This window comes from Alexandromys fortis, unplaced genomic scaffold (assembly GCF_014885135.2).
Source record: "Alexandromys fortis isolate MF-2015 unplaced genomic scaffold, M_Fortis_MF-2015_v1.1 scaffold_300, whole genome shotgun sequence".
Classification (NCBI taxonomy): domain Eukaryota; kingdom Metazoa; phylum Chordata; class Mammalia; order Rodentia; family Cricetidae; genus Alexandromys; species Alexandromys fortis.
In genome coordinates this window covers 417397-434186 of record NW_026068183.1, presented here as the reverse complement: position 1 = coordinate 434186, position 16790 = coordinate 417397, and the positions used below count along the sequence as shown (strand labels likewise).

General features: G+C 39.1%; 1 protein-coding gene across 5 annotated transcripts in view; it reads left to right on the top strand.

Annotated features, from left to right (window-relative positions):
* The window catches only part of Phc3 (polyhomeotic homolog 3), a 70144-nt gene that overhangs the window by 20895 nt on the left and 32459 nt on the right, over nucleotides 1-16790 (top strand). For 3 of the 5 annotated variants that reach the window (XM_050129252.1, XM_050129250.1, XM_050129255.1), the window contains 4 exons: nucleotides 5231-5474; nucleotides 10765-11636; nucleotides 11926-11973; nucleotides 16322-16475. In XM_050129252.1, coding sequence (XP_049985209.1) covers nucleotides 5231-5474; nucleotides 10765-11636; nucleotides 11926-11973; nucleotides 16322-16475 — 1318 coding nt within the window. The remainder of the gene's footprint in view (nucleotides 1-5230; nucleotides 5475-10764; nucleotides 11637-11925; nucleotides 11974-16321; nucleotides 16476-16790) is intronic. The other 2 variants (XM_050129253.1, XM_050129251.1) reach the window with 1 other exon arrangement.

Here is a 16790-nt window from a genome sequence, read left to right as displayed (position 1 = left end):
GTAGTAAATGTTTATGACAGATATTCACTCATATGTTGGTCATCTTTGGCCTTTTATTTACTTACACATTTTAAAATATCTTTTGTTCATTTGGGGTATATTTTTAACTTTTTTTTTTTTTTTTTTTTTAAGAAAAGGTTTTGGTAGTAGCCTTGGATGGTTTAGTACTTGATATTATGCCCCAGGCCTTCAATTTGAGACAATATTCTTGTGTCAGCTCCTCAGTGCTAGGATCACAGGCATGAGTCACCCTGTGTAACATGTGGGCCTGCTTGTTGGGGTTTCTGTCCTGCCCAGTTCCCACAGTCATTAGGTCCCAAAGAAAATCACACAGATGTCTACATAAGTTATAAATCGCCCATTAGCTCAGGCTTCGTATTAGCTCTTATAACATATATTATCCCATTATTCTTATCTATGTTAGCCACATGGCTCAGTACCTTTTTCAGCGGGGCAGGTTCCATCTTTCTTCTTCCTTGTCTGGGCAGGACTACAGAGATAGCTTCCTTCTTCCCAGAATTTTCCTGTTCTCATTGCCCTGCCTCTACTTCCTGTCTGGTTGTCCTGCCTATACTTCCTGCCTCGCTTACTGGTCAATCAGTGTTTATTTAAAACATAATTGACAGAATACAGAATTGTCCCTTGCTGTGTGTCAGCTTCCTCAGTGTTGGGATTACAGGCATGAGTCACCATGCCTGGTGCATTTTATTTCTCATTTCATACTCTGGCTTTCTGGTAAATGTAAGAAATGAGATAGTAACTGGGTGGTGGTGTCACACGCCTTTAATCCTAGCTCTTGGGAGGCAGAGGCAGGCAGATCTCTGAGTTCAAGTCCAGCCTGGTCTACAAAGTGAGTTCCAGGACAGCCAGAACTACACAGAGAAATCCTGTCTTGAAAGACCAAACAACAACAATAAGAAGTAAATGAGATAGTGATAATTAATATTCTTTGATTTTTTAATAGAACTTCTATGTATTGATATATTTAATAATAAAGACTAATTTTCATGTATTAGTTATAAAGATTGTAGCTGAGTAAACACACTTTTCTTAACTTGCTCCCTGGCTCTTTACAGTTACTTAAACTGTAAAGCTAGATAGTGCTCACTAAATGCTAATTTTAAGATGATCCTTGCTCAGCTCCAGTTGCTTTACTTTATATTGGAAATGATATCTCTCAGCTGTTACAAGTGACAAGTGAGGCAATCAGAAGCTTCTCATCACAGTGCTGCCACATAATGAAATATCTACTGACTTCTGTTATTATTTGACATTGTGTGAAGACAAATCACACATGTGATTCTTAGCTTTCAAGAAGCTAGAAATGAAGAGATAATAAATAACCATTTAAATGATTGATAGTTTCCATGATAAACCAACCAGCTGCTTAGGAGATAATGTTTCTTTTTAATATGGTACTCCATTTTCTTACTGTTTCTCATGACGGAAACATTCTTATGAGTCTTTAATGCAGCTAATGTAGTTTGTGAATTGGTCTTCTGGTGACATAGGATGTGACCTGTCCAAGGTCTGTGGCTGTGTGGGTCTGACTTGGTTAAGGCTTTCAGGGGACTGAAGGGATCTCTCTGTGAACACTGATTTTGCGTGACAGTGAATGAGGCTGGCAGTGATAGGCGATGCTGACCAACAGAGACACAACTTCAGGTTCAGGACTATTGGGTATGAATGTTTCTTTTTTGTGTGTGTGTGTGTTTCAAGACAGGGTTTCTCTGTGTAGCCCTGGCTGTCCTGGAACTTACTCTATAGATAGAACAGGTTGGCCTTGAAATCCGAGATCTACTTGCCTCTCTCTGCCTTCTGAGTGCTGTGACTAAAGGAGTGTGCCACTATGGCCCTTTTTTATTTTCTTTTTTACTTTTCTACTTTAAAAAAAATTAAGTATGTAGTTTAAAAATTGTGTTTTTTAAAATTAAGAGTATCAGATTTGTAGTTTAATGTTATTATTTATACTACAAAAGTCACTATATCAATTCCTTTTTCCTCAGTAATTTTTTTTTTTTTAAGACAATCATATTGTATACTTCTGGCTGATCTGGAAAACTATATATAGATCAGGCTGACCTTGAATTCACAGAAATCTGTCTGCTTCCACATCCAGAGTGCTGGGATTAAAGGTGTGTGCCACCACGACTGGCACAAAAAGGATGTTTATAGAAGAATGAGATCCTGCTTATCAAAGGGCAACCTAGGGAATGCTGATTGAGTCAGCTCAGCACAGCACTAGCCTCCCCACCCCCGCCCCACCTCCAGTCTCCTCTTCTGCAGTGAGAATGCTGCAGTAATATCTGCAGTGCTTGATTTCAGTTAAACGATTCCGAGAATTATTTTGGTAGTGATATATTCATTATATATCATAGGATGTTAGAGTGAAGTTAGCACAAATACCTCATGCATGTTGTCAAAGTTTCTTATAGAATCATAGGCTTGTTTTAGGGGAATGAAAATTAAGGCTAGGATGCCCATTACTCCTCTTCTGGGGATGGATTCTCTCTCCCCAGAAAGATACTGTCCTGGAACATGTGGTCTTTCCAGTAGTGAGTCAGTGTTACTTCTGGTGCTGCAGTTTCTACAGTGTAAGTTATTTACTTTAAGTTAGTATTTGAGTGAAGATGGCAGCAGGTTATCTAAAGTCTACAAGCTCATATAGAACATAACATCATACTTAACTGTGGAGGCATGAACATTGCCTTTCAGGATTCCAGGAAGCAGTGTGGTGTGTAGGCATTAGGGGTCATTGTGTCAGATCTTCATTTACTGTTCAGATGCTATTCATCCTGAAGGAGCCATTCAAGTTTTTTGGCATATTTGTTCTCAGTTATCATTATTATATGGTCTACTGCATGAATCATTTGTGGAAAATGCTATGTTCTCTATTATGTAGCTCTTCCTGGGTGAATTTATTGTTTTACTTATTTGTTTATTACGTATTTTAGAGTCAGGTTTTGCTGTATGGCCAAGACTGTACTGGAATTAACTATGGTTCTTAGACTGGCTTTGAATTTGTTTGTGTTCCTCCTGCTTCTGCCTCCTTGTGCTGTGATAATAGGCCTGTGCTACTATCACTATACTGATAATAGTTTTTTGTTTTTTCTTTTGTCATACCAGACATGGATCTCAGGGCCTCATACATATTAGGCCCACCTAGCTACATCTCTGTCCTTCCTGAGATATTTTAATGTGCCTCCATCAAGATATTTAATGAAGTTTGTTAGTAAATATGAACAAATTGCAGTGTTAGCATAAAAGCCATAAGTGGAACTAAATAACCTTTCAAATATCTATATGATGTGATTTCAAAATCAGTTGTAAGAGAATATCCCAGACTTAGGAAGTTCCCAGTTTTTGTAGTTCTGAATTGCTAGGGGTGCAAAAGTCAATGCTGGAGGCTCTGGCCCTATTAGCTGAGTCTCCTCTCACCATTTCACAAATGTGTTTGTTGGTCATGTACAGACAAGCTAGACATTGTGCTGTAGGCCAGTCTCACTTAGATTCCATGGAAACATCCCGGAGTGAAAGGGCAAATTCTTCACAAAGAACTCCAGGAAGCTCTTCTGAGAGAGCCAAGCAGATTATTGAACTGCTAATAATGGCTTGAGAAAGAAAGTTCAAGCAGAGCCAGAACAAAAGGCACCTAATGAAGGAAGTATATGGTGTATTTATAGGACACTGAGAGCAGTTTGGCAGTTGTATAAGATTGTAGACTGGAGAAGAGAAAGTGGATTCATAGTGGGTTGGGCCTACATTGTTGACTTTGAGTGGCAACCCAAGGAATACAGTACACTTTACTTTCTGTATGATACTTTAAAACCAATGGTATTTGATACATATTGACACAGTAGGAACTATGGGAGGGAAATCAGAGAGGATGCTCCATATGTTCTCACTTAGAGGGGTTTCCAGTGATTGTTGTATTAGTCAGTTTTTTTGCTCTGACAACCTAGGAGAAACAATTTAAAAAAAATAAAAGAAATTTATTTTGGCTGTAGTTTTGGTTCATGGTGGGCTGGTGCTGTTGTTTTCTGGGGCGTAGAGGCAGAGTGTCCTGGCAGGGAGTGTGTGTTAGAGCTAATTTGCTTACTCCTAGGCAGCCAGGCAGAGAGAGTGACAGAAAGGGATCAGGGCCCCAATTCTCCTTCAAAGATATTCCCTTAGTGACCCTCTCTCTACAGCCACTCCCTTCTTCTGCAGCTCCGGAGCCTCCCAACAGTCTATTCAGATGTTAAGTCTGTTTGCTCACTACTCCCGTGTTGGAGGCAGAGACCTCACCCCCTCCTAGCACCTCTTGTTCTGGGACCATGACTATTCACATGTATCTTTTTTGAGGTGGAATGGCTAGGAACTTCATTTGCACACATTAACAGTAGCTGTAGAATTGATAGAAACTTGCCTGACGTGACTGTTTATTTACCTTCTGTTGATACTATTTTGGCATTTGGACCTGGAATAGAGCCTTGAGCACCAACTAAGAAGTTAGACCTCAGCAGCTTGTCATTCATTAGCTTTGTCTAGGTGGAGCCTCCTTTGACCCTCCGAGACCATTGCTAGTACTAAGTGTATTTGGTACATGTTTCAGATAGGCAAGAAGCTACTGTTGGTGAGGCATTTTCTGCCTTGCTCTTTGGAGAGGTGTAAGCTCAAGTGAGATGAATTTGGATAATCCTGTCAGTTTACAGTGTTTACCCATTTCAGAGCTCTGTTCTCAAAGATATTGAGTGGTCAGTAACAGAATTTCAGTTTAAGAAGCTTTCGGAAAATGCTCTCATGGTATCACACCAGAGCAGATGCTTAGATAAGTCAGTTGTCTTACAGTACTCCCTCTAATGCATTTAGAACTGATCACTTTCCATGTAGTGCATGGCAGAGCCGTTTCTTCATATTTATACTGCATTTGCCGTCAGCCCCTCCCCTTATTCCCCTTAGTATTGGTTTGGTTTTCATTTAGTTCTTTCTGGTCTTCCTGTCCTGCTCTTTCACTCACAACTGTCTTATACCCACCCTCTATGTCCTTTCCAGCCTGCCACATAGTAGTTAAGACATGCTCATGTGGAGCGACCTTTCTGTAAGGGTTTCCTTAAAGATTATTGGTTATCTCAGGAGTGTGGACCTCTTTGTGTAGGAGGCACAATATTAATTACTGTCATTATTGTAATGATTGCTGTATGAGCTAAAGCCATGTTTTCATCTTTATTTTTTGTTATGTGGTTCTTAGGTTCAGAATTTAACATTACGCAGCCAGAAGTTGGGTGTCTTATCTAGCTCACAGAATGGCCCACCAAAAAGCACTGGTCAAACTCAGTCATTGACAATTTGTCATAATAAAACAACAGTGACCAGTTCTAAAATCAGCCAACGAGACCCTTCTCCAGAGAGCAAGAAGGGAGGAAGCCCAAGCCTGGAATCTCGAAGCACAGCGGTCACTCGGACTTCAAGCATTCACCAGTTAATAGCACCAGGTGGGATGAATGTTCGTCAAAAATAGTTGCCTTATTTGTTTTCTTATCAGACAGCAAAACAAAGGATGCATGCTACTTGAATAAGAGTAACAATTTTAAAACATTTTTAAGTGAGAATTTTTGTCAGCTAAAGAAGATCTCACTAAGTAGTTTGAAAAAATTTAGAAAACCTAGTAATTGAATCAAGTTATACAGCAAAACAATGGTCTTCCATTGTTGTTACTTGGCACTTAACGTCTTTATGATGTGTTGCTCTCTTTATATTAATTAAATCTTTTAGCTTTTAAAAAAGAATTGTCTTTATTTAGTATGCTTTAGTGGTACATATTTTTAAGCTTTTAGTAAAAAGTAAGTGCATCTTAATTAAGTCATTAGTGGAAATTTGTTACTAAAACAGATTGGGCAAATAAATTATTTTCCTAACTTCTCATCCACCACTACCATCTGAGGGATGCCATCTGAGGGAAAGCTGTCAAGGAAGCAGTCCTTTTCATTCTTATTCTGCCATGCGGATCTCTTTCCTGCAGGTAATCCTGCTTCATGGTTCCTCAACCAGAGTGAGCTTTCTGACCCTTGTTCTTTACTATTGAAGTCTACTCTCCCCCTAGACTGATTCCTCTGTGTGTTTGGTACTGAGGATTGAGTCTAGTACCTCCCACACATGGCACACAGCGCTCTAACATGGAGTTACAGCCCTTTAACCTCTTATGTTTCTTCTGTTAGGATTGTCCATGTTCTTAGCTCTACAAACTCTCAAAATTTTGGCATTGTCTGATATCTCTTTCCTTTGACTTGTTACAACTGTAGTGCTTTCTGAACCCAGACCTCTTTACTGGACAGCGAGCTCCTTGTGGGTGCTCTAGTAACGGCTGTGATAGGCCCGGTTTTCAGCACTCTGTTGTATCTTTTCACCTTTTCATAGTAATAGCACGAAGGTTTGTCTTCTGTTCGTTTGCCTGTGATAGGTACGCGGGTATATTTGGACTGATCACCCAGTTTCCACACTGATGCTTTGGAAATTGTCAGTCATTCCCCTTAGCATTAGTTAGCTACCACCATGCTTAAGATTGTTATGAATGAATCTTAGAGAAGTGCTATAAACTTTGCTAGTAAATCCATTCATGCTATAGTTAGATATTGTTTCTCTCTCTCTGTAGTAAATGTCTATATACCCTGTTGTGTGGTCTGGTATGTGTTGTCTCTGGCCAGATGACTGTGCTTTTGCACAGCATTGCCCAGATCATTCTCAGCCTCACAGCAGCACCAGGGCTCGAGTTGTGTGGAGCAGCAGTGCCTGCTGTGCCTGAGCTGACGGGTCAGAGGGCAGGGTCCAGTGAGACCCGTCTTCTTATTCTTTCCTCAGCTAGACCTAGGCCAGCAGTCATTTTAAATAGAGAAGAAAACAGACCCTCTATTTGTATTATTGGTATCCTAATATGGTTGCCTAATAGTTACTGTAGTGGAGATGGTTACTGTTTTCTTGCATGTAATTTTAGGGTCTAAAAATAACCTGATTTTCTTGACCATTTCTCCTTGAGGATGGAAGCTTTCCTGTGTTAGTAATTCTGTTTATTTATTTAGAAGACAGTAGACCAGACTGGCCTTGAACTCATGACAACTTTCCTGCCTCAGCCTCCTACTGTGCTTGATTGATAATTTTTTTTCCCTCTGAGACAGGGTCTCTCTGTATAGTCCTAGCTGTCCTAGAACTCCCTCCCTAGACCAGGCTGGCCTCAAACTCATAGAGATCTGCCTTTCTCTTCCTCCCAAGTGCTGGGATTGAAGGAATGTGTTACCACACTTGACAATAATTCTGTTTTAATATATAAAGGCGAGAATTCACCTTTAACCACATCCCTAGAAATCAGGAAAGGGGTTTTCTATGCAGTTTTTAGAGGGCTTTTTCCCCCTTTTTTCTTTTCTTTAGAAATTAATTCAACATGCAGTGAAAAAAATCCTGTAGTGGTTTGGTCTGGCTGCCACCAAGAAATGTCATAACCTTGGAAGTCTCAGGTCAAAGTCTGGCCACACTCCCAGTTTCTGACTGTCTTTTTACCTTGCCACTTGCCACTTTCTTTTTGTCCTCACTTGGACTTCCCTGTGTGTGCACAGTGAGGGAGGAGAGCTCTGATAACTTCTTTAAAAACATTGTTTTGGGGGTACTTACTTATTTGTTGTAGGAGTAGGACAGGCACGAGCATTTCACAGAGTCCATGTTGAGGTCAGAGGATAATTTGTAGGAGCTGGTTCTTTGTTTCAATCATGTGAGTTCCAGGGGTCAAACTCAGGTCATCAGACTTGACAGCAAAGGCCTTTACCTGCTGAGCCATCTCACTAGCCCTAGTATCTCTTTTTATTGGTATACAAATCTCTGCCGTGCCAGGGCCTCACTCCCAGGATCCCATGTGACCTTTTTCCCTGCCTTCTCCATCTCTACATGTAGCCGCTTTGGGGTTGTCGTTTCAGCATGGTGAATTTGGGAAAGGGGCAAACAGTTCATAATAGAGCCCTCAGCTCAGGCTGTAGGACTCGTCTGATAGTGCTTTCAGTTGATCCGTCATATTGTATTAGTTTAGTATCATTTCTTCTTTATAGGGTTGCAGTGATTGTTGAATGAAATGATATTTTAATACAAGAGAAACTAAGTCAGTCATTAATCTTTCAAATATTAGGCTGCTCTGACAATAATAAAGTGTTCGTTAAGGTCAGAGAAATTAACAAGCAGGACACAATTTTGTAGACATTGTCAGCTTTTCTTGCTCATAGTTCTCATCCTGTAATCTAGGACTTGTTCTTGCACTCTGACTTCTGATCTAAGAAGAATTTAATTTAGATAAATTATAGACTGTTACTCTATTGAAATATCAGATAATTAACCTAAAACAGCACAAAAACTCATTCTAGTGTATATATCGCCTGTGTTCAGGACCACGAAACGTGGGGCTGGAAAGCAAATTCAGCATTTAAGAGTGATTATTCTTGTAAGGACTGGAGATCTGTTCCCAGGACCCTTGGATGGTTCACGACTGCCTGTAACTCTCAGCTCAAGGGAATCTTGATGCCCTCTTCAGGCCTTCTCAGGGACCCACACACAGACACATAAATAAAAATTAAAAAGTACTTGACAAAGATTTTAAAGTTAAATTATAACATTCTTATTAAAAATGGAGGCGAAAAGACCATTTCCTCATCTGAAAAAAGAGGTGACAGCCACTTCCTCCAGTGTTGAGAGAACAGGAAGCACTCTCTGGAGTCACAGGATCTAGTCACCGTCTCCTCTAACTCTGTATCACACAGCCGTCACCACATTTGTGGAGGCTGGCAGTCTTCATCTCAGTTACTAGCTTACGTGAAAAATTATTTTTAGATTAAATTTTAGAACTCATTTTTCCTTTTTTTAGTGCTATTTGAGCCCATGCCACACACATGTGTTCTAGTATTGAGCTATTCATTTAAAAATAATTAATTGATAGTGAAATTGTAAATTTTTTTTTCAAGACAGGGTTTCTCTGTATAGCTTTGGAGCCTGTTTTGGAACTCTTCCTCCTTCCTTCCTTTCTTTTTCTTTTCTTCTTTTTTTTTTTTGGTTTGTTTTTAGACAAGGTTTCTCTATATGTTGCTCCAGCTATTCTGGAACTCACTCTGTAGACCAGGCTGGCCTTGAACTCAGAGATCCGCGTGCCTCTGCCTCCTGAGTGCTGGCATTAAAAGTGTGCACCACTGCCTGGCAGTGATTTCTTTAAAGAATCTCTGTAATTTTTTTTTTTTTTCCGAGACAGGGTTTCTCTAGCTTTGGAGCCTGTCCTAGAACTTGCTCGGTAGACCAGGCTGGTTTCCAGTCAAAGTCACAGAGGTCTGCCTGCCTCTGCCTCCCAAGTGCTGGGATTAAAGGCATGTACCACCATCGCCCAGCTAGGTTCTCTATAATTTTTAAACATATCATTTTATATGTATGACTTTTGCCTGCATATATATGTATATCATATGTGTGCCTGGTACCTCAGGAAGACAGAAGAGGGTATCAGATCCCCTGGGACTGTAGTTACAGATAGTTCTTAGCTGCCACATGGGTGCTGGGAACCAAATTCAGGTCATCTGGAAGAGCAACCAATATTCTTAACTGTGAAAGGTCTCATCAGCTTGATCCCCAAATTTTAAATTATAATAAAATGTAAAAATGTTCAAGAAAAACGTTATTAGAAGTTTTATAAGGCTGTTGCCATAACTGTTGTTGAATATAAAAGGATGTAAAGTGCTATGTAACTTTTATATTTACATTGAGAGATAAATTCTGTCTTTATATTTGATTTAGATGAGTATTTTTTGGGTGTGTGTGGGTGGAGACTTTGAGACAGGGTCTCCTTATGGTCCTGACTGGCCTGGAACTTGCTATGTATGAAGATCAGGCTCACCTCTACTCAGAGATCCATGTGTCTTTGTCTTGTGAGTGCTAGGATTAAAGATGTGCTTACCATGACAGCTTAAATGTGTGTGATTTTTGTGTGGTATTAAGCAGTCATTTTAGTTATCTTCCAGTGCACTCAGTTTTCAGTCCTAGGCGTAAAGAGTCAGCATGGTGGGCACTGTTCCCGTTGTGAGGAGATCTGATGGATGCCACTCAGTGGTTACCACTCACTCTGGACTTGCCATTGAGTGCAAAGGAATAAACACCATCCCTTATTTAGGTATCATGATCTTACTCCTGCATTCTCTGCAAAAAATCGGTTGCTCACTTAGGTTTGGAATGGCCCCTCCACTATAAGATTCAGCCATGTATTTTGCTTAATTGATTTATGTGAAACAATTTCATTCTGATCAAATAATAAAGACTTCATTCAAGCTAAAATGCTCAGTTAGGAAACTAACTAATCTAGCTAATTGATTATGCTGTTAGTTTGGGATGTGTTTTGTCATAGACGGGATGAGATGTTATCTTGAAGTCATCCTTGAGTGCTGATACTTCCCCTTCAGAGAAGAGGCAGACTTAGGAGACTCAAGTGCAGAGACCTAAGTGCTAAGCTAGTAAAGCTGTTCTGTCGACTGGAAGAGTAGAACGTGGGAAGCTGTACATATGTGACTAGATTGCTTTTCTATCAGGGTTTTACAGCATAGCTTATTCATCTAGTATTTTAGCATTGCAAGGAGAATGTCATAGAATGTCAAACTAGAAGACTTGTAACAGACTGATAATGACTATGACTCTCTAATGTGAAAACTCTACTCCTTTAGATTTATGTAAAAACTGTTTTGTTTTGAAATCAGTACTAATTGTCATTTTTTTCTCTCACAGCTTCATATTCTCCAATTCAGCCTCATTCTCTAATCAAACATCAACAGATTCCTCTTCATTCACCACCTCCTAAGGTTTCCCATCATCAGCTGATTTTACAACAGCAACAACAGCAGATTCAGCCAATCACCCTTCAGAGTCCAACTCAAGATCCGCCCCCATCCCAGCACTGTATCCCACTTCCAAATCATGGCCTTTCTCCAGCTCCTAGTAATGCCCAGTCACAGCATTGCTCACCAATTCAGAGCCATCCCCCTCCTTTAACTGTGTCTCCTAATCAGGCACAGTCGGCACAGCAGTCTGTAGTGGTGTCTCCTCCTCCACCTCATTCCCCAAGTCAGTCTCCTACTATAATTATCCATCCACAAGCACTTATCCAGCCACACCCTCTTGTGTCTTCAGCTCTTCAAACAGGGCCAAATTTGCAGCAGGCTACTGCTGATCAGGTACAACCCACAGCACAGCTGAATCTTCCATCCCATCTTCCACTTGCAGCATCCCCTGTTGTACACATTGGCCCAGTCCAACAGTCTGCCTTGGTGTCCCCTGCTCAGCAGATTGTGTCTCCAACATCACACCAGCAATACTCAGCCCTGCAGTCATCTCCAATTCCAATCGCAACCCCTCCACAGATGTCGACATCTCCTCCAGCTCAGATCCCACCACTGCCCTTGCAGTCTATGCAGTCTTTACAAGTGCAGCCTGAAATTCTATCCCAGGGCCAGGTTTTGGTGCAGAATGCTTTGGTGTCAGAAGAAGAGCTACCTGCTGCAGAAGCTCTGGTCCAGTTGCCATTTCAGACTCTTCCTCCTCCACAGACTGTTGCGGTAAATCTCCAAGTACAGCCACCAGCACCTGTTGATCCGCCAGTGGTAAGCCCTCGGCAGCTCTTTGACTTTCTTGCTGAACTGAACGTAAAGCTGGTTCCCCCACACTGTGCTGTACTGTTAAATCTAAATGTCTATGATTTTTTTAAGCTTGCCTTTTTCCTGTGTCAGTATTCCAACAATGTATTGTATGGGCAAAGGAAAAAAATGTCGTTTGTTGTAGTATGGTTGCATGCTTTAAATTTGTGATGGTTATTAAAGTCCCTCGTTAATTTTATTACTATTTAAACAAATCCATCTGCTATCTTTACAGAGTTGATTTTTTTTCCCCAAGGGAATGCATTTGAACCAGTGTCATCTGCACAAAGTTTTTTCTCTTAAGGTGATTATCCTTCATAGATCCCTTCTGTATGTTCTTAAGCGCATGGTTTATCTAGCTAACCTTTCAGTTGGGTGCATTTGGAAGTCCTGGGCCTTGAGCAGCTTTTCTTTCAAGGAAGAGGTATGATTGTGTGATATAACTTTTTTGACAAAATTGTGTTTTGTAATTAAAACTGTAAAAACATTTATTCCAGGGTAGAATTCAATTTTGCAAAAAACAATTGACTTTTTAAACTTTCTATCTACTAAGAGAAAATATAATTAAGTTATTTCTCAGTTAAAAGGCTCAAAACCCTGAGTCTCTGTCTTTGACACTGAGAGTAACAAGTGCACTATATGAAGTAAGAATTTTGAGTAATTGGGATTTCAGTGGAATGTGTCAGAGTGAGCCTCTTGAAACAGACACGTGAGGCCTGAAAAGGGAGGTTATCTTGAAAATAGCTTTTTTCAAGATTTTCTCTGAAGGACTTATTAAAATTCATTAAATGTTTTATGCAACAATTGAAATAAGGTCCTTATGAGTTTAATCAGAATGACCAGATTCAGTTTTTTATTCAGGAAAAAAAATTTTTCTAAAAGGAAGTTTTGTGTCAAACTTTGAACATCACTGAAAGTCAGACCAGTTCTCGGGAAGCTGGGGCATGAGTTTGGCCATCTTGGGTTGTCCAGTGAGTTCAAGAGCAGCCTTGGCTACAGAGTCCATACAGAATATTTCTAAACTGAAATATTTAGATATCAAGTAACATTAATCTCAGAAAGGAAAGGAGTCTTGCTCTCTTCATTAGTATAAACATTTGTCTCTTATGACTCGATTTTGTAGTTTGTTTTTCTATCCTAAGTGATCTTAACAGACACGGAGCTGCTCAGTTTTGCCTGTTACTGCCCTGGAAAGCCAGAAACCAGGAGAAATGGATATTAGGAAACTCTGTTCTTTGATTGCCTCTGTGTTTATTTTCATGGTTTTTTAGAGCTCTTATAGTAGGTTTCGCTTTGAGGGTATGGTTGAGTGGTAGAGCACCTGTTTAGCATGGGCCAGGCCCTGTGCAGTCCCCAGTACTGCCAAAACAAAAGCATGGAAAACAGAGGTTTAGGAAAAATTCAGGACCTTCAAAGGAATCAAATTTCATTTCATTTTCTTAACATTTAATTAGGAGATTGGTTTTCAGTGAGTAAACAATAAAATTTCCATATTTCCTATATTCTTTTTAATAAGATGACTTTGGGCTAAAATAATTAGGGCAGAAATGCCCAAAATAAAACACTTTAAATACTGTGCCGAAAATACTGTTGGGCCTGTCTTGCTGATTTTGTCCCGTTACTGTGTGACAGCAGGCCGCTCCCTGCACACAGTGTGCTCTCGGTCCTTTCCCAGCAGCTGCTCACTAAGTTGCTGTTTTGTTGTCATTCCCGCAAAAACACCATTTCTACCCTTGATTATTTCAAGTACTTAAGTGTAGATATATTTCTTTCTAATAAGATGTAAAAATTGAAAGAAAAGGTGAATTATTAAACTAAATCAGTGTGTTTTCAAAAAGATATTTCTATAAAAGAAACAGTTTTTTTTTTTTTAAAATTGGGTGTAAATAAGATATGTTGAGGATAGATGATTTAGAACTAATAAACACATGTTCCTCAGTTTATTTAGGAAGGGAGACAGATGGGAATGTGGACTTTACTAAGGTAAGTTTGGCGGTCTTCGTTATTTTTAGAATAGTTACAGTTATGAGCTAAATAGGACTTGTGTAGTTTGTCATGATCTTGCGAGCAAAGCCTCCGATCACTACTTTCCTCAGGAGTCTAGCTGTTGCATTTAGATGTTTTTGTGCTGATTGTATCAGACATGTGTGACAAATTTCTTTTGCCTACTTTATTTACCTGTAAACTTGTTTTCTTTTATATGGGAGATTATAAAGAGCTCTCTTTAACCTCATAATAAGAAGGAAAATTATTTTATAGTGTTCTTTGATTGATAATTTGAAAAAACAATGCTATTTGTATTATGGTCTTATCCTTTTTTTAAAAACTACTTTTCAAAAAGTCAGAATTCTGTGCACGGTGGAGCTCTGTTTTCTTAAAAGATAGTGTACCAGATGCTGCAGCAGCAGGTGGCCCAGCATTGAGGGAGAGGGTTAGCAGCTTGGCTGTGGCCATCTTTGAAAGAACTGTTTGTGAGGGAAAGAGTGCCATGGACTGAACTGGCTAAGAAGCCACTCTTGCATGGCTGCCCTCAGCCAGCTCTCCAGCCGCTCCTCTGAATTAACTCCGCACCTTCTAGGTTGTAGGTCCCACAAACTTTATTTTATTTTTGTTATTGTCGTTTGTTAACCCCTAGGTATGTTGGTAGTGATGTACTCTATGATGAGCATTATTCTATATTGTTAGTATATCATTTAATATATACTAAACCTTGCTGTTAGCATGAGCAGAGTAGTGGCTGTCAGTTGTGTAGCATACAGTAACAACTGACTCGATTCCACTTGTGACTGAGGTTCTTGTGAAGCAGTTTTCTGTTTCTGGGTTGCAAAAAGATATCTTTTAAAAAATGTTGCCTACTTAGTACCTAATTAGGATCATAGTTTAAGATATCATGTTAAATATAAAAAAACTCTGGTGGGATTTTAGGTTTTTGTTTTTTGGTTTTTTGAGACAGGGTTTCTCTGTGTAGCTTGGCTATCACTGAACTCACTCTGTAGACCAGGCTGGCTTTGGACTCAGAGATTTGCTTGCCTCCGTCTCCTGAATACTAGGACCAAGAGTGAGCAACACTACCACCCTCAGAAATTTTATTATTTATTTTTTAAGCAAAAATCATGTTTAATCCTTTTTTGCTGTTGTTTAGGTAGGCTCTTGCTATGCTCCCAGGCTGGTCTTGAACTCAGTATTCTGTCTTAGCTTTCTAAATGCTAGAATTGCAGGGTTGTGTCACCATTCCTGGATGGGTGTTTTATTTTAAGTAGATGCTTTGATTTTTTATTTCTGTTTTTTTTTTATTTGTTTTTTATTAAACCAGTATTACTTGTGGTTATGCACATGTTCATAAATAAAACTTTATAGTATTTTACATGGTTTATGCTAGATTTAAAAATCTTAATTATTTTCGTATTAAATTCTAGACACCTCAAATTATCATTTTTTTCAACAGTTTAACTAAAATAGATGTCACTTAAAGTTAACTTTGTGAACGTTACAAGCTTTTTTAACTGTTAAGATTTATTTCAATGTTAATTAGTTAAGAAATCTTAAAAAACTCTCAATCTTTGTAAATTTAAGCGGAAGCTTTGCCACACGAATGGAAATGAACTGTCTTACATTTTTGTGTTAGTAGATTATCTTTCATAAATAGCAACCAGTCAAAGTACATCGATTAATTTCTAGAGACACTTTGAAAATTAATCCTTAAGTTTAATAAAACCTTAGTTGAGTAATTTAGCTCTAGTTACATGGTTTCTCCTCTGTGATTTTCTTTTTTTTTTTTTCTTTTTTCAAGACAGGGTTTCTCTGTGTAGCCGGGGCTGTCCTGGAACTTATTCTGTAGACCAGGCAGGCTCAGACTCACAGAGATCCACCTGCTTCTGTCTCCTGAGTGCTGGGATTAAAGGTGCACGCCACCACTGCCCGGTTTCCTCTGTGATTTTGATGTCAAAGTCTTTCAGTAAAACCGTCACAGTTGCATTAAAGGCACTAAACCTTCTCCGTGGGAACTGAGAGGTAGAGCCACATAGCTTAGGTTATGTGTTCAGTTTTAAAGAAAGATCTGTATGTATTGTACTAACTCTAAGAATTCATTTGATTCTTGAGTAGAACAGAAAGGGAATGAAAATATGATTGCTGACTTTTCTGTAGTTTCATATACAATAATTTTCCTAATTTAGTCTTTATTAACAATGAGTAATCTTACATATAATTTTTGGCATTATATTGCCCTGGCATATATTGTTTTGGAAGTTTACTTAGAGTGTCTATAAAGTACTGGCCCCTGTTTTGATTCATGATAGGTTGAAATTAACAGACGCAATGGTGTTTTTAAAATAGTTATTTGATTGAATAAAGCCAAAACCCTGTTTTTTTTTTAATTCTTGAAAATATGTTCAGCTATGGTCATTATCATTTGGAAAGCCCAGTGGTTCTGGGGTCCCATAACTGGCCCACAGTGTGCTTTCAGTGGTGCACTGCTGAGTAGTGTAAACACTTTTGTGAGTGATTTCAAAGTTTTCCTTTCAGCTTGTCAGTATAGCCGTTTGCCCTGTTTTTAGTTTAATATATTTAGAATTAATTTTTTTTTAAATTCAGAATACCACACTAGAAGTAGTTTTGAAAATATTTGAAGGCAGTATGACTTGTCATTGCAGGTTTATCAAGTAGAAGATGTGTGTGAGGAAGAAATGCCAGAGGAGTCAGATGAGTGTGCGAGGATGGACAGAACACCACCACCACCCACTTTGTCTCCAGCAGCCATAACTGTGGGCAGAGGAGAGGACTTGACATCTGAACATCCTTTGTTAGGTGAGGAAACAAAATATAGGAGGAGATTCTTTTTGATAGATGGCAAAATAGGAAATGTTCTTTTCATTGGAGATGGCATTAAACTGATATTACTGTTAACCACAGCCAAAGATAGATTATACCAATATTGACTCAGGCTTAATTTAAATTGTTCTGTGTTTGATGATTTCATGGCCCTCATGATTGTTTTCAATTAAGGAAAAACACTATCCTAGGTATGGAAGCAAACAGTGGGGGCCTGAGGAGGTCTGATACAAAGTAGCACCTGCCTTCCTTTTCTCTGACCATGCTTTTTTTTTTTTTTTTTTTTTTTTT